This window comes from Lepidochelys kempii, chromosome 4, assembly GCF_965140285.1.
Source record: "Lepidochelys kempii isolate rLepKem1 chromosome 4, rLepKem1.hap1, whole genome shotgun sequence".
In the NCBI taxonomy this organism is placed as follows: domain Eukaryota; kingdom Metazoa; phylum Chordata; order Testudines; family Cheloniidae; genus Lepidochelys; species Lepidochelys kempii.
Genome location: NC_136383.1, coordinates 79141218 through 79156151, shown reverse-complemented (window position 1 = coordinate 79156151; position 14934 = coordinate 79141218). Strand labels below are relative to the sequence as shown.

Here is a 14934-nt window from a genome sequence, read left to right as displayed (position 1 = left end):
TACAGCGTGTTTTTCCGTTGCTAAGTACATTTTTTGAACCCAAGTGGAATAAGCTCTCTCTTCCACACACACTAGACACTTAGAAGCAAAGTTAATCATACTTTAGCACTTAACCTGTAACCTTGCAAGCCTAGCAGTTTTAATAAATGGTGCTGTACCTTTAAACCCTGCAAGTTAAACCAGCCAAGTGAGGAGAGCAGTGTAAGGTCCAGCCCCTGAAAGCAGCTTCAGACACCTCACCCAGCGTCATTGCAAAGGGACAGGCAGCCCTGACAGTGCTCTGGTGAGAGTTCTATCAACATGGCAAAGCACATGACCCTCTCTTTCCTCCTCGTTCTCACTATGGCAAGCTCATCCTTTGCCCGTCGAAAGCTTTTAGTGTTTCTGATCGATGGCTTTCGTTATGATTACATCAATGACAATGAACTGGAGTCCCTGCCTGGCTTTAAAGAGATTGTGGACAGGGGAGTGAAAGTGGATTACATGACCCCAGACTTTCCCAGCCTTTCGTATCCAAATTATTACACGCTGATGACTGGTGAGTACTTTCTTTTATGTGTTGTGATGCTCTTAAGAGCTGTCAGCTAGCTTCTTAGATTAAGTTAAGGTCATTGGATTTTGCTACACAGAGGGATGAATATACTCTAGGTTAGGGTTTCAGCTGTACTGTTATCCTTAGTGAGGTCTAAAAAGTATTACAGTACTGACTCTGAATTTCAATGAAGACAGCAAGACAAATAAATCTATCAAGTCTCTCCAATCTAAACTAAAGTTGGACACATGCTGTGTAAATATAATCTTGCTAAGAAGTTAGGATTTGTTTTCACAAGTTTGCTTTTTCACTAGCTCACCAGCTGTGTAGTTTTCATAATAAAGTTTCTTGAAAATTATTGTAATTGCTGTATACCTAACCTGTAGGCATAGGTGATCTCTAGTTGCTTCTCCTGTTGCATTTCATTTTCTCTGAGATACAGTACACACAAAATTCCTCAGATCTGAGTAATATGCCATTTTTCATGGTTGTCTGGAATATCTATAATGCTTGAATACTGTATAACTAAGTGTCTTTTTCTTTCTGAGTTAGAAAGTAGAAATGGATGGGAAACATTTGGAATGTAAACATACAAAGTATGTCTGGAGACTCAATTTATGCATTTAACAAGGACTAATATAAAGTGAGGATGACCAAAGTATGTCTTGTTTTCAGAAAGCAGAGCTGCTCTAGACAGTTCTGCATTAAACTGGTCTTTAAATAAAACTGACATCCTGCTTTGGCCATTAGATTATGGGGATTTATTGAATTCTGTTTTAACTCTCCCCTAAGACCCCGTATTTGCAAAAGACTATGAAGCATCCAATTAGAAATGAAAGAGTGTAAAGATTCTTGCTTTTGCTTATTCCCATTACATCTTGCCATTTTCTGAATGCCAAGAAAGGGTTCTTACAAAGCAGGCAATGTGATCAAGATATTACAAATGCCCATTCGATCTGTTTTCATAGTATATTTTAAAATTAGTTTCTTTGTAACTCAGCATGATGCTAGACAGCTATGCAGTAGCAGAATAGCTAAGTACATTAGGAAAGTTACTTTAGAGAATAAACGTCAGCTAAACAATCAGAAATGAAGAATTACTGTAAGCAGGGAATAGACTTTCTCAAAGTTGAATGTCTCCCCAATTATTCAATAAACAAGACCTTCAGATTAACTAGAAAAAAGTCAGTTCTTTTCTAGCCAGGCAGTGGCTTTGTCTGTCCATAGAACAATACAATGCCTAGCAGTTCATGTACTGCTTGTTTAGAAATAAATAGATGCCACTATAAATCAAAAAGCTGACATCAGTTTTGCCTGGTTTGTTTCAAAATTACTTAACCCTTCCTTCCCCAGCTTGGAAGAAAATGCCCCTTTTCAATGTTCATTTCTTAGAAAATGCACATCTTTTCATCACCGCCCAGGGCAAGCCCATGAAAAACGCTGTTTTGCAAAGTAAACGCCCTTATAAAGAATAAAAGTGCAACTGCACCATGGATCACTTTCTTGCTATATAAACAAATCACGTCAGCACTTCATATTTGTAAAAAGACTTTGCCCGAAATTGGCCCAAGCACAAAAAGTGCAGCAGAAGTGATTGCTTTCCCTCACCGTCAAGCTTGACCATCACAACCATTAGGTTTATATAGACAGAGCCTCTTAGTGGGGACAGAAGGGGCAGTTTGCCCCGATGTCTGTTCAAGAGGGCCCTAAACCAAGTGGTGTTGCGACTGGTGCACAGGGTCACACCACTACTCAAATTTGGCCCAGCCACCCCTCCATCATAACAGATTCCTGGACCTCCCCTTAGAGGTAATTTGTTTTTTGAAGGGTTGGGGGCCTCAGTTTCAGATTTTGCCCTCATCTCCCAAAGAATCCCGTTTGGTTTTATATACAGGTGGAGTGAAATCCACAATCTGTTCATCTCTTTGAGAGTGTAGCCCTGAAGCCCATCGGGCTGGCTTAGCCTGCATTATATCCAGCTGTAACACAAGAAACCTACAGGCCCATATCCTGTAAGACATTAGTTTAAGCAAATTAGTATAAATTAGCATAAGTATAGTAGGCCTGTGACCTTTGGCAGATAAATAGTGTGACAGTCACCCCTTAGATTTTGGGGCACTAAGTACACCTGTCACCCCTTGCTCAAACAGATCTTGTGGTGATCACTTCCATGTTCCTTGCGGTGACCTTTTACTGTTAAATTCCAGCTCCTGCATTGAGCAAGATATCCTTAGTTCCCCCAAAATCTAAGGGGGGAGTGAGTGTTTGGACTCATGCCAGAAGACTGTGAATGAGACATACAAGGACCATCAAGGTTCCTTCTCCACTCTGAACTCTAGGGTACAGATGTGGGAACCTGCATGAGAAACCCCCTAAGCTTATTTTTACCAGCTTAGGTTAAAACTTCCCCAAGGTACAAACTATTTTACCTTTTGCCCTTGTACTTTATCACTGCCACCACCAAACGTCTAACAAATATATAACAGGGAAAGAGCCCGCTTGGAAATGTCTTTCCCCCCAAAATCTTCCCAAGCCCTACCCCCTCTTTCCTGGGGAAGGCTTGATAAAAATCCTCACCAACTTGCATAGGTGAACACAGACCGAAACCCTTAGATCTTAAGAACAAGGAAAAAGCAATCAGGCTCTTAAAAGAAGAATTTTAATTGAAGAAAAAGTAAAAGAATCACCTCTGTAAAATCAGGATGGTAAATACCTTACAGGGTAATCAGATTCAAAACATAGAGAATCCCTCTAGGCAAAACCTTAAGTTACAGAAAGACACAAAAACAGGAATATACATTCCATTCAGCACAACTTATTTTATCAGCCATTTAAACAAAACAGAATCTAACGCGTATCTAACTAGATTGCTTATTAGCCCTTTACAGGAGCTCTGACCTGCATTCCTGCTCTGGTCCCGGCAAAAGCAACACACAGACAGAGAGAACCCTTTGTTTTCCCCTTCCCCCCCTCCAGCTTTGAAAGTATCTTGTCTCCTCATTGGTCATTTTGGTCAGGTGCCAGCGAGGTTATCTTTAGCTTCTTAACCCTTTACAGGTGAAAGCGTTTTTTCCTCTGGCCAGGAGGTGGTTAACCTTCCCTTTATATTTATGACAACCATGCTACTGCATAATCTTTAGCAAAACATGTGTGGTGTCACAGATCCCATCTGTCACATTGCTCCTAATGATAAGTGTTGGCACAAGTCCAAACCCGTGGATCGCTCCTTCGCATGCCTTTGGAAACATTTTGGACAATACAGTACCAATTTAACAATTGTTCATCTTTGATTAGGTCTGGGACCTTTCCCACTTCTACAAATTACAATGCAGCAGTAATTGTGTTTGCAACATATTCTTCATACTCCTCAATAGTTACAAAGTCAGCAAGGTCCCCTTTAACATGTGTCTAAACTTTAAACAGCACAAAACTCACACCCCCAACATCGGAATCATTGCCATGCCATGCCAGAGACAGGGCTGGTCCTTTGTCTCTCACCACTAGGTACTCAAGGAAGGGTGGGAGTATGAAAATCTAAGAACTTATGCAAAGAATGATACCACAGATATCCCCAGTACTGTACTATTCTTATCTTTTTTCATGGGGCTTGAAGCTCTTCTGGCTTTACTCATTTTAATAACAATCTCTAAGGCTTTACTTTGCCCTCAGTGTGAGCCTCCTTGCCATCCACCCTGAGGCTTCCAACAAGATGTTGGTTTTAATTCTGTGTAGCCTGATTTGGGACAAGAACCTTATGACCTTTTGATCAACTAGCCATCAATACAATGATTATTAACTATTAAAAGGGTCAGGCAACAACAGCTTGAAACATGTGCTACTTCAAAGATCCTACATACAGAAATCTCACATGTGCTCTTGAGGTTCCATGGAATTTATAAAGGAATTTAGATGATGAAACAGGAATATTAGTTCTTTTACAGTACCAGAGTTCTCACACCCTGGCTCGAAGCTACAGTATAATTTGCAAAGCAAAAATCTTGTCAGAGTCCCATTGTAATTACATTTCAATGTCACGTGTCATCCAAGGATCTCAAAGCATTACAATTGCAGGTGTAGAAGTACAGCTGAGAAGGATAGATCTTTGCAAGTAGAGTACATGGATTTATTTAAAACATGGAAATGAATGGTAGGGCTATGGGAAAGTGGCATATAGAGGCCATTGGGAATTCTAATATTTATCCAGGTCCAGGCCTAGCAGCTGTAGCACACGTTTCCTTATACCATCTTACTCCGAGCTGGAGTGCTCATTTCCAAGGGTAGTATTGTCGCTCAATCACCAGACCCCTCTAAGGACAAGAAAGTTGGCAATTTCTGCCAAATGTAATGGTGCTTTTTGTGATATGAGCATCTGCTTACTGGGTTAACCAACCCAATTCCTAGATGCTGGGGGAAGTAGTTAGCACAAAGTCTGATGAAGAGGCAAGTATTAACTCAAGCTCATACTTGCATGGTTCAATGCCCTACTAACAGCATTATTAACAACCTCATGTTAATGGAGAATAATGAATGCTTGCAGGATACTGACTATCATATTTCTCATATGATGAAGCATGTGCCTGGTTTTTGCTACATAACTAAAATTATCTGGGTTACAACTTAGTCAAAGAAGAGACTAAATTTAGTTCCAAAGTAAGCTTCTGTAAGAGACAAGACCAAGAGAATGTTTCATATTTTAAAACTCAAATGAAATGTTAAAGAAAACATGTTTTTAAACATATAAACATTACCCATGCAGTGCCTGAAACACAAACACTGGAGCACTTAGAAGCTGAGTGAAATCAATTATAAACCAAAATGAAACGCACTGCACTAATTTACTTTGTACACGCTGAGAGCCATGGCAAAAGTGAAAAAAGAGCATAGTGACAAATAGTTTGAATGTTAAAGCTTTTTCCTTCTCTTTTGACAATCAAAGGCATTATTAGCAACAGCATTAACATGTTTGTTTATGACGTATGATTTTAAAGTTGACAGTGTCCCCCCTTCTTGAGTGATGTACTGTTAAATTTCAAATGGCATACTGTGAATCACGTACTGTAGCTGGCTTTGCAGCACCACTACATATGGGCTGGTTACCCCACCGGAGAATCTATGGGTATGATTACACCACAGTCAGCTAGTTTTGACCTAGTGGCAGTAAGGCAGTGGCACAAGCTACCCCTCCCCCGGCCCAAATACAACCCTGCCCAGAACCTTAGGTACATATGCAAGCAGCTAACTTGTGGCGCTTCCCATGCTGCTGAGACTACACTGCTCAAGTGTGTCTAAACCAGCGTCACTCATTCTTCCTGATTGTAGTGTCAACATACCCATAGTCTTACAACATTATCAAGGCAAGGCCTGAGGAGGTGGTGGAATGCTATCCATGGGAGTTAGAGAGGCTTCCCAAGTCTTGGGAGGTCTTAATTTTGTTGACCCAGGCATTCTATAAAGTACACGCCTCATGGTGTACATCCACCAATCTGAGACAGGGTATGGTTCTGAGTGCCAAATATTTCCCTTTGGATCTCAAAAACGTTGTGAACCTTTGGGTTTGTTTTTACTGAAAAAATGTCCCCAGAATGGAAAACAGAAAATGTTTGTACAACTCTAGAGATAAGTTCATATGCCACAAATTGAAGCATAGAGCTTTTTGCTCATCCGGTAACTAAAACCTTGTATTGCACATCTGTCTATTTATGGTACTTCTAAGACTGTGCCTGTTACCAACTAATAGTAGCACTAGCAGTAGCTGGACACCAATATCTCTAGGTATTTATATATCCAAAGCTAAAGGTATAGTAACCATTCACCACTGGAAGACTGTAAAAAGTTCATATACTTTCTAGTCATCAGTTCAATGGTCTACACACCATTTAGTAGAGGCATCCATTAGATCCTCTTAAAATATAGACCTTAGACCAAGAGGCACTATAATCATTACTATACTAGTGTAAGGGTTCATGACATCCCCTGCTACATGGTCAAATGGATCCTCCTTAGAAATCAAAAGCATGTTACTGAGCTTTCTTTCTCATCCATTTGACATAAGATTTCCACCAGTACTGCACATTTATGTATATCCTAGGCCAGTGAAATCTCTCCTGTAGCTCAGCTTGATTTTGGAGGATCATAACAGTATTGTAAAATCTTCATTAATAAGCTCTTCTGGGGCCACACATTGTCTGTTCACATCTTGCAGGTGTCATTTTTGCCTGGGGCCCCACAGATGGCAGGACACATCATCCATAGCAGCTCTCTCTTTGTGCTTCCTTTGGCACCCTACTGAATGTTTTCAGTAGTTTCAGACAAGTAATGAAAGAATTAACACGAGCATCACCTTTGAGGTCCTTCTGGACTTCAGCAAGATGCAGGCCCAATGGCATCTGGCGATAAAGTAGAGCAGCAGGTGCTGTAACTGACAGGCAGAACATGGGGCCTTCAGGAGACACCATTCACTTTGACATGCCTCCAGCCCAATAAGATTGACGTTGTATAAAGCAGCAACACCATGAGAATTGCTTTAGACCAGCGAATATGATGGCTCTGATTTTACAGGCCTACACCCTCACTTCTCTAATCAATGGCAATAGGAGCATGACAGTGCCCAACGTGATTTACACTGATCTCCACTGAGGAGAGAGGTTGGAGCAAAGAGCTGTAGAATTTTCCTAAACCCATTTACATAGTATAATTGAATCAATTTTCTTTTTTTACTTTTTGATTGAGTGAAACTGTAATCATGTTTGTACACCTGACTGTGAAGATCCTAGCACTCTGTTGGTGCTATGCAAATGAAAGAATATAGTAGTAGTAATAAATAATAATATGATGATGTCAGATTACCCGGCATTATTCCCTTTATTCTGTCATTTTGAATGAAGTAGTGATGCCAGACTGAATATTTCCCTTCTCTGGCGAAGATCATGGGATATTGGGAGATATGTCAAGCACAGTTTATAAAAATAGGTACTTGCTAGTCCAACTGGTTCTAGGCAAACCTCCAAAGGGTGCAGCATAGGGATTGGCTTGTGTAATCGAGCTCTGAACCCAAACATCCCCAGGCTGGGAGAGGTGAGTTTGTTTTCAGATTCAGTATTTCAGATTGGTTTGTTCTGTTAGAGAGACCTGAGGCCCAGTGCTCATTTTTATAACATTGTAGGCAACACAAATGTCTGCTCACTTTGCACATGCACTGTTAGATGCACTTAAGCAAATCCCTGATTTGCACTTGCCCATTGGGAATGCATGTCAAAATCAGACCAGCACCATTTGTATCCAGATCTGAACTTCCCATCAATTGGGGATGGCAAGGCCCAATTCTGGGTCCATCTCAAGTTTTTAGGTTTGTTTCCTAAATATCTAGGAATTCCAGTGCTACTGACCAAGTTCTCCAGGACCTAGAAACAGTGAGAGAAAAGGTTCTCTAGCAAGAACTGGAGAGGCAGTGTACTCTAGTGGTTAGGATATTGGACTGGGAGTCACAAGAACTGCTTTTGATTCCCAGCTTGGTGTGTGAACTTGGCAAGTGGATTCTCTCTGTCTTTCAGAGTAGCAGCCGTGTTGGTCTGTATCTGCAAAAAGAACAGGAGTACTTGTGGCACCTTAGAGACTAACCAATTTATTTGAGCATAAGCTTTTGTGGGCTACAGCCCACTTCAGCGGATGCATAGAATGGAACATACAGTAAGAGATATACATACAGAGAACATGAAAAGGTGGAAGTTGCCAGACCAACTCTAAGAGGCTAATTAATTAAGATGAGCTATTATCAGCAGGAGAAAAAAACCTTTTGTAGTGATAATCAAGATGGCCCATTTCAGAGAGTTGACAAGAAGGTGTGAGGATACTTAGCATGGGGAAATAGATTCAATTTGTGTAATGACCCAGCCAATCCCAGTCTCTATTCAAGCCCAAGTTAATGGTATCTATTTCTGCATGTTAAGTATCCTCACACCTGCTTGTCAACTGTCTGAAATGGGCCATCTGGATTATCACTATAAAAGGTTTTTTTCTCCTGCTGATAATAGCTCATCTTAATTAATTAGCTTCTTAGAGTTGGTCTGGCAACTTCCACCTTTTCATGATCTCTGTATGTATATATATCTTCTTACTATATGTTCCATTCTATGCATCTGATGAAGTGGGCTGTAGCCCATGAAAGCTCATGCTCAAATAAATTGGTTAGTCTCTAAGGTGCCACAAGTACTCCTGTTCTCTGTGTCTTTGTTTCCCCTCCCAACCTTTGTTAGTTTTGCCTATTTAGACTGCAGTAAGACAGGAGATATGTCTCACTATGCATGTGTACAATGCCTAGCACAATCACCCCCAGTTTTACTTGGGGGGGCGGGACTCTAGGCACTATTATAATACAAGTGATAAGTAACAATAAAGAAATTCCAGTGGGTCTCAGAGTCAGCTATGTCAGAAAGCAGAAATACCACAGGAAACTAGAAAGTGCAGAGGTACATGCAGGGCTTCTTTTATACATACATTTTACTGAACTTTTTATAATGAAATTGTAAAAAAATCAAGTTAATTTCAGACTGAGGAATAAGCACCAGCCTAAGCTTCATCTGAACCACTCTACCCACTCCTATTGCTAAACAGACGACATTTATCTTTTGTTGCTGTAGAAATGAGAGACCTGTTGGATTAGGCTTAACTTTTGCAGGTCAGAGAGACCAAAGCACAAAACAAAACAAGCAAGTAAATAGCGGTGACAGAACTTATATCAGCCCAGTTTTCTAAATAAAAAATCAGCCATGTGCAGCCAAAGTGCAAACCCTTTCTAAAAAATGAGACTTACTTTAGCCTGTTCTCTCCTTCATATGGGGAAGGTCTGGAGTGAAATCCTGTGACCACTGAAGACAGGAGTTTTGCCAATTACTTCAATAGGGCCAGGATTTCACCTCTGGGTCTTAAAGAGGTCTAGATCAGACTGCCATACTTTCCAAAGCACATTCCTCTGATAGTCCACTTTGGAATTTAGAAACTTCCTTAGGTTGAACCCCACCACGTCCCTCCTGGCTTAGCTCCCTGGAAAACCCTGCATTAAGGGTTAGCAGCTGTTCAGACAGAGAGCTTTAACTCTTTCCCTGCCTCGCACAGGATGGGATCTATGCCCTCCATTACACTGTGACTGTATTATTCCCTGGTGTTTCCTTTTATTCTATCTGCATGGTAAGGGACTCAGAAGAAAGCATATACTGTACCGACTTCACCCCAGCTGCAGGGAAACCTTTATGCAAATCTAAAAGAAAGCCACAAAGGATTGCTTGAGTGACTCGTTCCTTTGTTTGAGAGAAATCCAGAGGCTAGCTTTGGGCAACTGCTTTTCTGCCTTCTCATATGAGGAACCCTAGGTTTCTTCTTTTTTATATTTCTGTATCGCCTGTGTGTCTGATTAGGACACTGCATCGATATACTATGGTGTCTTCAATACATTGATTACTATACCCAGCTCTGGCTCCATTTCATCTGACCTGCCTGATGCAATGGGGTGGCTTACCCAGTGCCTGACTGAAACTGGAGATTGGATGCGGACCAGCTGGCTGAGACTCAGTCTAAACAAGACCAAGGAAATACTGGTAGTTTGGGAAACGCAACAGAAAGAGATGGCAGAGATTATATCAGCATCCCCTAATGACAGGGTGCAACTCTGATTTGTCTCTTAGGTTAGCAATTTGGGAGTGTTCATAGATCCATTGCTGCTCAGGTATCTGACCTGAAGAAGAGCTCTGTATAAGCTCAAAAGCTTGTCCTGTTCACCAACAGAAGTTGGTCCAATAAAAGATATTACCTCACCACCTTATCCCTCTAATATCCTGGGACTGACATGGCTACAATACTGCAAACGGGTATCTATTATCACCTCTGGCAAAAATAGTTTGGGTCTGTTTACATTTAAAACTCTACAGTGGTACAGCTGCAGCATCGTTCTCCCAACACTGTAATAAATCCACCTCTCCAAAAGGCACTATCTAGGTTGAAGCAAGAATTTCATGCTGTCTACATGGGGACTTAGGTCAGTTAAGCACATCACTCGGCGGGGACGGGGGGCAATTTTTCACAACCCTGAGCAACATAGGTGGGTCGATCTAATTTTCTAAGTGTAGACCAGCTCTAAGTTTCATCTGGGCTTGGAGAAAAATGTATCATTCCTTTCAGATGGAGAAATGGTACTTTTATCATCAAATAGAAGTGTGATGGGTATACAAATCCCACACTGGTCAACCAGAGATTAAGGAACTGCTCTGGACTCAGCCAGCCCCACTCTTCCACACCTGTAGGAAGTGCACCAACTGGAGGAGTTAAAAGGAAGGGGAGCAGCTCATTTGGGGGCAGACCAGGGAAGAGAGGATCAGCTCCATCAGCTCCAATGGAGAAGAGCTGAGGGAAAGGCAGAATCTCTCCCAAAGACAACTGCACATAGGTCCCCCTCTGAGGGAAGGGAGGACCTCCTACAGAGACAGCCTGAGATGGAAGCATTCCCCTCTCTCATACAAACTCCAGTCTTTGTTAATCCTCTTTATTTTGTTTGGGCTACCCCAGCAGGGGAAAGCCCTAGGACTGATGTGGCCTAGGAGGTTGGGCCATACCACAGGAGGAGACAGTTGCTGCCCAAGAGAGGTACCGCACTACACACAGCTGCCAGAGGCTGCCTTGTGCGTGCTTGGACATCCTTCACACCATCTTAACCCAGACGGCGATTTTGAGACAATCACCGGGTGTAATAGAAGGTGGCTCAGGGAGGGCAGCCTTATGCATCCCCTGGCTTTCAGAGCACTGACAGCCTTCAAAGGGCCCAGAGCCCTTACCAACAACCCCCCTGCAAGTCATGGGCCTAAGCCCTGACCATTAGGTAATGCCACCTTACTAACAAACCACTGAGCGAGGACCATCACAAGAGGTGAAACTCAGACTCATGGCCTTCCCTCCCCCATCTAACCATATTACACCCCTCAAGAGAATCCTGAGAAATTAAATTAGGCTTGAAGCATATCCTAAACATACACTAATCAGCACTTTGTTAGACAAGTGGGGGCAGTGACTTACACAGTCAAAGCCCCCAAAAAGAAATAGGAGGCTGTTAGTTCATGTCTCTCCTACAACTGCAATGACAGTGGCATCATACAGGAGAGAGGCATTTTAATGAGGTAATTGAGGGCTTTACAGGTCAAAGCCAACATCTTAAACTCCACCCAGAAACAAACTGGAAGCCCATGTTTTCTATGGGAAGTGCTACTTAGTAATGACCTGACCCAACACACATTGAAGTCAATGAAATAGATTTTAATGGGAGCCAGATCAGGTCTTGCGTCAGTAGCCTCATTATTGGAACAACTTGAACTATGTATTAATCTTGGGTATTACCCATTAATCCAGGTGGCTGTTGAATGAGCAAGGGTAGTGATTTTGGAGTGGGTGCTGTTTGGGGCAGTTGATTGCATATTTTTTTAAATTTCATCCTTGGGGTCAGTATATTTTGCTGTTGGCAAAAGTGCCTAGAGCCAGTGGGGGAAAGGTGCTTGGAGGAGAGCTGAATACAGAAAATAAATGTAGCATCCTAAATTAGCTGTAGCATGTAAACATGCAAATGCTTTTGCAGACAACCTTCTCAAAGTGTATGGTAGCCACTATATTCTTAGGAATTATCTCCTCTGTTTTTTCTGTTACTTGGCAAAGGGATGTTTTTTTACTGCCATTACAGTCACTTTATCTTACTGACATTTGTATATGGCATCTGCCTTTTGCCCTGTTGCTCCTCTTGAGATTGTCCAGTTAATGTTTAATTATATAAGGATGCAACAACAGTGATAGTAAGAATATAGCATTTTGTTTTGGTAGCCATCTAAAAGCATGTGATGTAATTTTGCCAGGTACCAGTTGTTAAAAAGATCACAACAATTTATTTTCTTTGGCTTGAGAAAATGCCTTACCGTAGAAGACAAAGAGCTTAATCTGTTTAGCTTTTCAAAATTAAATATAAGAGGGGACTTGATTACCGTTTACCTTCACAGGGAGAAAGTACCAGGAGCTAAATGGCTCTTTAATCTAGTGAGAAAGACATAACAAGAATCAATGGCTGGAGGTTAAAGCCACACAAAAATCAAATTAGAAATAAGGCATACATTTTTACAGTGCTAATGGTGGTTAACCACTGGCACAAACTACCAAGGGAGATGAAGTATTCTCCATCTCTTGATGTCTTTAGCTCACGACTGGATGCCTTTTGGAAAAAGTACATTAGTCAAACAAGTTATTGAACTCTATTCAGGGCAACAGGTGAAATCTTATGGCTAGAGCCCTGCACAGATAGAAAATTTGTATCCACATCTGAGCAGCGATCCACAACCATGGTCTGCAGATATAAAGCGGATATCTGGAGATCTAGAGGGCTCTACTTAAGGCTTGTTTTAAGCAGGAGGGAACACTAGCTGATCTAAGGGTCACTTTGGGCCTTAAAATCTATGAATCTGAAAAATATTTTAAATGATCTTTTGTGCTTACTCCTTATAATAAAATCTATTGCAAGTTTGAAACTTTAGCTCCCCCACGATCACCCATTATGGGTGTATTGTAATAGTTTGTTATTGTAAGAGCATGAACATCTGCATGTTTTTAAATTGCAGCAAAGGGGGTTTAGGTTGGACATTAGGAAAAACTTGCCTAGTGAGGTTGTGGAATCGCCATCACAGGAGACTTTTAAGAGCAGGTTAGACAAACACCTGTCGGGGATGGGCTAGACAATACTTAGTCCTGTCATGAGTGCAGGGGACTGGATTAGATGACCTCTCGAGGTCCCTTCCAGTCCTATGATTATATGTGGAAACTCCGCAGAGTCCAGCTCATTCTGCAGATTTTTCAGAATACAAAGTTCCTTTGCAAAATGTGATGGGAGCCTTGAGAATGAAAACTGATGTCCCATGGCCTTGTTGAGCTTGCAATTAAAAGAAAATAAATTGAATCTACAGCAATATGAGCTTCACACTGATCTGAATAATTCTCTGTTCTCTCTTTAACAAACAATTAATTAAACCTCACAGCAACCGTTAGGACAGTATTATTCTACCTACTAGACAGGTGGATAAACTGACAGCAATAGTATATTGAACCTTAAACCCCTAAGTCATGGGTTCAAATCCAACCCAAATACATGGAGGCTGAAGGTCATTGTTATATGAAGTCTCTTTGGTAGCCTCAGTCCTGTTCCCAGTGAAGAGATTATATTACACAAAAAGTGATTGCAAATGGCACAAATAGACAATCTGGCTACAAGCTTCCACTGCAGGCCAGGCCTGAATGGACCTGGAGACTGAACTACTCTTCTTAGTCCCGGAAGTGGTTGCTCCTATGCAGGGTAGTACAGAGGTGGAATGATATCAGGAAGCTTGTGCTGCTGCTGTCGGTATTATGACTGTTCTGTGGATAAACAGAAGTGTTAACGCTCTAGAGCTTTCAGGCTGGCACCATTCACAAGCACAAAATTTACTTAGAGGGATGAGCACCCAGCGGCACAACTTCAGGAGTCAGAATTGCCACACTATTCTACTACAAAGAGTGAGGTTGGTATGCACCAGGGATGGACTTCATGCAGACTCTGCACTGTCCCACAAGGGAGTTGAAGACAGACCAGGGAAGGGGATGGATTTCTTCCCCCAACCCTATGCATAGTTTCCCCATACAAAGGACGTTTCTACTGTTATAATGAAGGGTGTTTGTAGATAGCAGTAAGTGTGTCTTTGACCTATGGGCAATCACAGACCTCAGTGAAGCTGATGGGCATGTTAGCTGCCTTTCATTCAGCCTAAATGGAGCAATTAAATGCCACCTGGTTTAGTGATCGCTGAAACAATAGAATCCACTGCCCAAGTCACAGATCAGCATGGTATGGTTGAAGTAGAAGCTGAGCCTTAAGGCCAGTGGCTAGAACTGAAGGCAAATGCAGAGACTGGGAACAGATTGGATTGCAGCTGCATGTCTGTGTGTGTGTCAGAAGGAGAAAGCTCAAAACAGAAAAGCAGCCAGAAGACCACCATAGAAGCACTGATGATCCCTGAGAGGAAGCCAAGAGAGAGAGCTTCTTTTGGGCTGAATTTGAATTAGGAGCAAAGAAAATAGCTCCTGTCTGTTCCTACCACATTTAAGAAACAGGACTTTGTGTAAATTCTTTATAAACAGGATTACACCCAAGAAATGACTATAATCAATTTCAGTTCCTAACGGAAACAACCCATCGAGCTCTAAAGATGGGCTGACCACTCAGGCCATAAGAAAGGCAACAGTACTTTGGCTCTATGCACAGCAGGAGAGGTCAGAGGTCGGGCAAAAGGTGCATTAAAAGGGGATAGAATGGAAGGATGCCATAAATCATTTAACCAGTTGCACACTACTGGATG

The 14934-nt window shown here is 41.7% G+C and overlaps 1 protein-coding gene across 1 annotated transcript in view; it reads left to right on the top strand.

The window, feature by feature from the left end:
- The first annotated feature begins 206 nt into the window (after positions 1-206).
- Positions 207-14934, top strand: part of ENPP6 (ectonucleotide pyrophosphatase/phosphodiesterase 6) — a 56967-nt gene continuing 42239 nt past the window's right edge. The window contains exon 1 of the mRNA XM_073341760.1: positions 207-538. Coding sequence (XP_073197861.1) covers positions 301-538 — 238 coding nt within the window. The 5' untranslated portion in view covers positions 207-300. The remainder of the gene's footprint in view (positions 539-14934) is intronic.